A 5,467-nucleotide genomic window follows, 5' to 3' on the forward strand; every position below is an offset into this window, starting at 1 on the left:
AAATATAGTCTCGAAAGTAGAATTGATATGAATGAAAACATATGTTTGGTAATAACATAAGATTGAATTATCACGTAGAATAGGTTGCTCCTCAAGTTGTATTCTCACTGATATTTGAGCTCAAAGCAAATGAGCTTGTAAAATGACTATTTTCCATGAAATACTCTCTCCGTCCCAAAATTCCTGTCTTAGATTTGTCTAAATACGAATGTATCAAGTAACGTTTTAGTATTAGATACATGCGTATCTAGATAAATCTAAAACAAGAATTTTGAAACGGAGGGGGTAATAAACAAGAGGCGCAATCAGATTTCTAAACTATAATCTTACCTAATTAGTAAAATAAATCAATGGTTTGAATCGAATTTGTACTAATTCACATGGATTACTATTTACCAGTGGCGTACCTTGATTCCTTGGAACTTTATCTGTTGATGTGTGACGCCGGTATTACAGACCAGTAGATGCGATCTCTCTCAAAGATTCAATTGCCCTGGGAGTGTACTGCCCTCTGCTCCGTGCGGCTGTGCCACAACCACAACCACAACGGCGGAAGCCGCGAGAACGCCGAGAAGTGACGCTGCGACGGGCGACGGCGCAAGAACGTAGGGAACTAGTAGACCTAGCTAGAAGCCAGTAGCCACGAACATAATAATGGAAAGGATAGCAAATTAACTACTCGATTTGACGGCCGGATGTAGGGCTAGTTTGGATCGATGCCTGGCGCTCATGCCTGGTAAAAAGTGGTGCCTGGCCATGGCCTGGATGCGTGGAAATTATTGACTGGCCAGGCTAGCCTGGGAGCAACATGTTTGGTTCGTGTCCATAACCTGCGCAATAATCATCTCGCTTGTCAGTTCGTAAGAAGCTGCTGGCCCACAAGAAAAAATAGTATTAAAATCTCAGGCACAAGCCAGGCTACCGATGGAGCACGCCTGATCCAGGCTAATGAGTGTGCCTGGTGTTTCAGCCAGGCTAATGACCATACTACATGCTCCAGGCCAGGCTAGTGTCTGCCTGCCGTGGACATCAACCAAACAATCTCCAGGCTGATCTCAGGCAAGCTCCAGGCCAGGCAAATCTCTCCCAGGTCTCGATCCAAACTAGCCCGTAATCCTGACGCCTATGTATAACCTAGCGATCAGCGATGCTTTGGGCCTTTGGGCTGGGAAGTTGGCATGCTAGGCCATTAGCGCTAAATAAACGTATAACTACGACTATACGACAGGTCAGCCAGATATACATATACGTCTAAACTACTATACTTAGAACCTAACAAGACATATTAGGGGGGTTAGGCGATGGGGGGTGTCTGACCCCTGCTCGCACCCCCCTGTCTCCGCCCCTGTTCGGTAGTACCTGCATTTTGGCAAACCCGGTTATAAAATGACTCTTCAGATGGTTCCAACAAATTATGCGTGAATTCAACCGGTGATGTGGTTCCATCAAATTTACTTTCTTTGCATGAGGGCTAGAATCTCTATAGCTTATTTGTGGAAATGTGTTTTATGAAATTCTGTGAGAAATTTGTAGGACCGTTTTTTAACGAAAGCTCATCAAGATGGCGGGGTACACCTCCCAGTTCATACAAGATTGAAAATTTAGCCTCTAACTTGCCATTCTCCTCAGTGGTAATTTTCCCATACTTTGAAACCAAACTCTTTCAAATCTATCATATGCCTAGGCTCCCATTTGAAAATATCTCTGTAAGAATTTACAGTCATTTTTCTCATTCCCTCACTATCATACACTGGACCATCAGGACATCTAAAACTTGATTAAGTTTTTTACTTCTTCTTTGATTCGCAGTTGCACGAAAAATAAATGGTGTTCCTGTCCCACTCAAGAATATCCATATCTCTATATGTCTGTCTGGCTTTGATTTTTTCTATCAATCAGACTTCGGTAAGATCCCTAAGGATATTATTGGTTTTAACTTTCTCCTCCTCAGAAAGTTTCTGAGTTTTAGTTGCATATTTAGGACATGTGAATTGTAAAGGTTTTCTTTATGAAACCTTGTCAAGAGGGCAAAGTGCTTGTGATTATGCTTCATATAGAAGGCTGGACTCGTTTGTAAAACAAAAGTTGGGTCGAAAACCATAATATCAATCAAAGGCGCAATTGATTAAGGAGCCTCTACGACAAATATACCACATTCACAACTTGAGTCATCCAAAACTCAATTATATTGGTATATTGCGTCTTTAATTTTCAGAAAGAAGGTTCGGTTGTAAATAGTTCGACATCCACAAAGTGATAAAAATGAATTCTTTTCGGTGTGCCAAATTTCTTCCTTGGCGCATCGAAAAGATGTAAGCTATCTCTCTTTTCTTTTTATCTAAGTCCATTCTACAAGGCATCTTATATTCGAATCTCAACTAGGCGACATAGGAAGACTTAGGTATCGATTTATATGTAAGAAAATCCAGGTGACTTAGATTTTGAAATGCCGGCAAAAAAGCACATATATCTTTTTTTTGCTCATTATTAAAGAAAATCAAGGCAGGCCGCATGTATTTTTCTTTGTTGGGGTGCCAAAATGTAAGCATGAAAGCATTGCTAGTTGTTGGCACGCGATGGCTCTCCTTGACCAAACGGAGACCCCAAGGAAACAAGCGCTCCAATCGATTCCCTCATGCTGATTGTCACCCACAAAAACAAATCCTTGTAGTACCACTTCTTGCCAGCTTCACTAAATATATTGTATCGCGGTCATGGCGACCAAAAGGCGACGCCGACGAACCCCGCCTCCTTCCTACCGAACCCCCACCCTCTCATGTCCCCTCCCCATCCTCTCTATAAATTGATGCCCACGACCACTTCTCTAGCTCATGCCCGTCTAGCTTCCCGGTCTTCTTCTTCGACTTCTTCCATTCTTGAGCTACTGCGAATTCAAGGAAGACATGGACGAGCAGTGGATGATTGGGCAGACTTCCCTCAGCCTCGGCCTCAACGTCGGCGGGCCGCGAGGCGCCCCTCCGGGGACCAGGGTCCTCGTGGAGGAGGACTTCATGTCCTCCAAGAAAAATCACGAGGTTGAGGCGCTGGAGGCCGAGCTCCGGCGAGTGGGCGAGGAGAACAGGAGGCTCAGCGACATGCTCCGCGCGCTGGTGGCCAAGTACGCCGACCTGCAGGGCAAGGTCAGCGGCATGATGGCGGTGGCCAGCAACCACCACCAGTCGTCGACGACATCGGAGGGCGGCTCATCGGCCTCGGCGACCAGAAAGCGCGCCCGCAGCGACAGCCTCGACACGGCAAGCCGCAACCCTTCGCCGCCCCTCACCGCGGCCGGCGCCAGCGGCCGCTTCGCCGTAAGTGTCACCGTCGTTCCCGACCAGGCGGACTGCACGCCCCTCCACCAGCCCTGCAACAGCAAGCGCGTCCGCGCCGACGAGGTCAAGGCCAGCAGGGTCTCCAAGCTCTACGTCCACGCCGACCCCTCCGACATCAACCTCGTAAGTAACGAACACCCAGCAAACGTCCGTCCATCTTCTTCCTCGTGAGTATCGATCGCGACGATAGTTGTAGCCGCCAATTAGCTAATTAATTTGCGATTGATTTTGACGAGCAGGTGGTGAAGGATGGGTACCAATGGCGAAAGTACGGGCAGAAGGTGACCAAGGACAACCCGTGCCCGAGGGCCTATTTCCGGTGCTCGTTTGCGCCGTCGTGCCAGGTGAAGAAGAAGGTGCAGCGCAGCGCCGAGGACAAGACCGTGCTTGTGGCCACGTACGACGGCGACCACAACCACGCACCGCCGCCCAAGCAACAACGCTCTGGTGGCAGGAAGGGCGGCGACGCAGCCGCCGTCCACGCATCACCGGCGCCGGTGATTGTCCAGCAGCAGCGGAAGCAGGAAGCTTCGACGGCGGAGCAGGTGGCCGATAGGAAGAACTTGGTGGAGCAGATGGCGGCGACGCTGACGAGGGACCCCGGGTTCAAGGCGGCACTCGTGTCGGCGCTCTCTGGTCGGATCCCTGTTGCCTGACCGGAAAGCTGCCAGCACAAGAGAATATACTCAGGAAAACATTTTTCAAGATAGTTGTGCTGCTGGAGTTGCAGCTAGCCCGGCCGGGCTCGAGCCTCGGCTCTCACTCGCGGAGCCTTGGGTTGGCCTCTTTTTTTAAAAGATAGAGGCCGGTGAATTACTTGCACCTAAGGCGACAGCCCTGCCAAGAGCGGCACCTCGACGGCCACGGCAACAACGGACGCAACCCTGACGAGAGCGGTGCCCGTTTGTGTACGAATGGCCCACGTGGGCGTCACGGTGGCTCCGTCGACCGCGGGCGCCCTAGGGAATGCCGCCACGCTCCCGCGGTCGCTCCGGCCGACGCTGTCCCGCCGGTCGCCACCCCGAAACCAATGGAGATCATCGACTCGACGAGCTCCTCTGAAAACTTCTTCTGATCCGAGGAAGATCACGGGGACGATGGTGGCACGACGTTTGCATTCATCCACGACGTAGTGAATATTTTTTGCAGTTCATCTACATGTAAACTCGTGAATTGTTTGTAAAATAGTGAGCGTATGAACTGATGTTGAAATTTCTGCTGCAAAATTAGACAATTTATGGTAAAATTAGTCATCTGTCTTCAACATATGCTTCTGGGCGTGTGAGAATTTAGGATGAATTTTGATATCTGCGGCGTACTTAACGTATCACACACGGCTTACAACCGCAAATTGTGTGCGATGATAAATCATGGGAATATTCATAGGTATGCACATAATGTTCTGGAAATATCGAATGAATCCGAAAAATAGCCAAAAAATGAAATATAGCTTAAAATGTTGAGTCCTTCATTTCGCATGGGGCTGTAATTCGTATTCGAATTACGCCCGAACAATGCACAGAAATGCATATAATGTCATGAAAATATTAAATGAACTATGAAAATGCAAAATAAATTGGCATAAAAATTAAAATGGTATGTGATGACTGAAGAAATTGCTTCAAGGTGTTATTTGGTTATTATTTTATTTGATAGGGCAAAAAAGGCTTAATATACACTCTTTTTGAAACGAACCATATGCGATGAACCGCAATATACGGCACACATATTTCTAGTTTTCTATCTTAGCAGCAACCCGCCTTGATTTTCTTTTAAAGCTACCCGCCTTGAGCGACGTAAAAATTTGTGGTTCCATGGGTTTTTGTTATGTCATACACAACTATTATGTTTCGACCTTGTGCGACCTTTGTTGCTCCCGTGTTGCTTCAATTCTTATACCCAAATTTTCAGTATCCCTTACATTTCAACCGTGCCCTCCCTCCTCCACCACCCACCTTCGTAAAAATTTCAGTAGCCGAGGCATTTCAACCGTCGCCCTCCTTCCTCCAGCACTCACCATTACTAAATTTCTCAGTAGTCGCGGCATTTCCTTAAACGCCACCCCACCCTCCCTCCACACACACCAACCCCTCCTCCTCCCCCAAGTAAAGTTTTATTTGTGTTGCAGAGCATCA

General features: G+C 47.6%; 1 protein-coding gene across 1 annotated transcript; it reads left to right on the forward strand.

The window, feature by feature from the left end:
* The first annotated feature begins 2,803 nt into the window (after nt 1-2,803).
* LOC119339113 (WRKY transcription factor WRKY28-like) lies at nt 2,804-4,532 on the forward strand. Its single transcript, XM_037611272.1, has 2 exons — nt 2,804-3,455; nt 3,572-4,532. The coding sequence occupies exons 1-2, from the start codon at nt 2,904-2,906 to the stop codon at nt 3,986-3,988; spliced, it is 969 nt and encodes a 322-aa protein (XP_037467169.1). The 5' UTR covers nt 2,804-2,903; the 3' UTR covers nt 3,989-4,532.
* The last annotated feature ends 935 nt before the right edge of the window (nt 4,533-5,467 follow it).

Source organism: Triticum dicoccoides, chromosome 7B (genome assembly GCF_002162155.2).
Source record: "Triticum dicoccoides isolate Atlit2015 ecotype Zavitan chromosome 7B, WEW_v2.0, whole genome shotgun sequence".
Taxonomy (NCBI): domain Eukaryota; kingdom Viridiplantae; phylum Streptophyta; class Magnoliopsida; order Poales; family Poaceae; genus Triticum; species Triticum dicoccoides.

Excerpts from the sequence above, each read along its gene's own strand:
- LOC119339113 (XM_037611272.1), top strand. The coding sequence starts at position 2,904 with ATGGACGAGCAGTGGATGATTGGGCAGACTTCCCTCAGCCTCGGCCTC. Across the intron at positions 3,456-3,571 it reads ACCCCTCCGACATCAACCTC|GTGGTGAAGGATGGGTACCA; the intron begins GTAAGTAACGAA and ends TTTGACGAGCAG.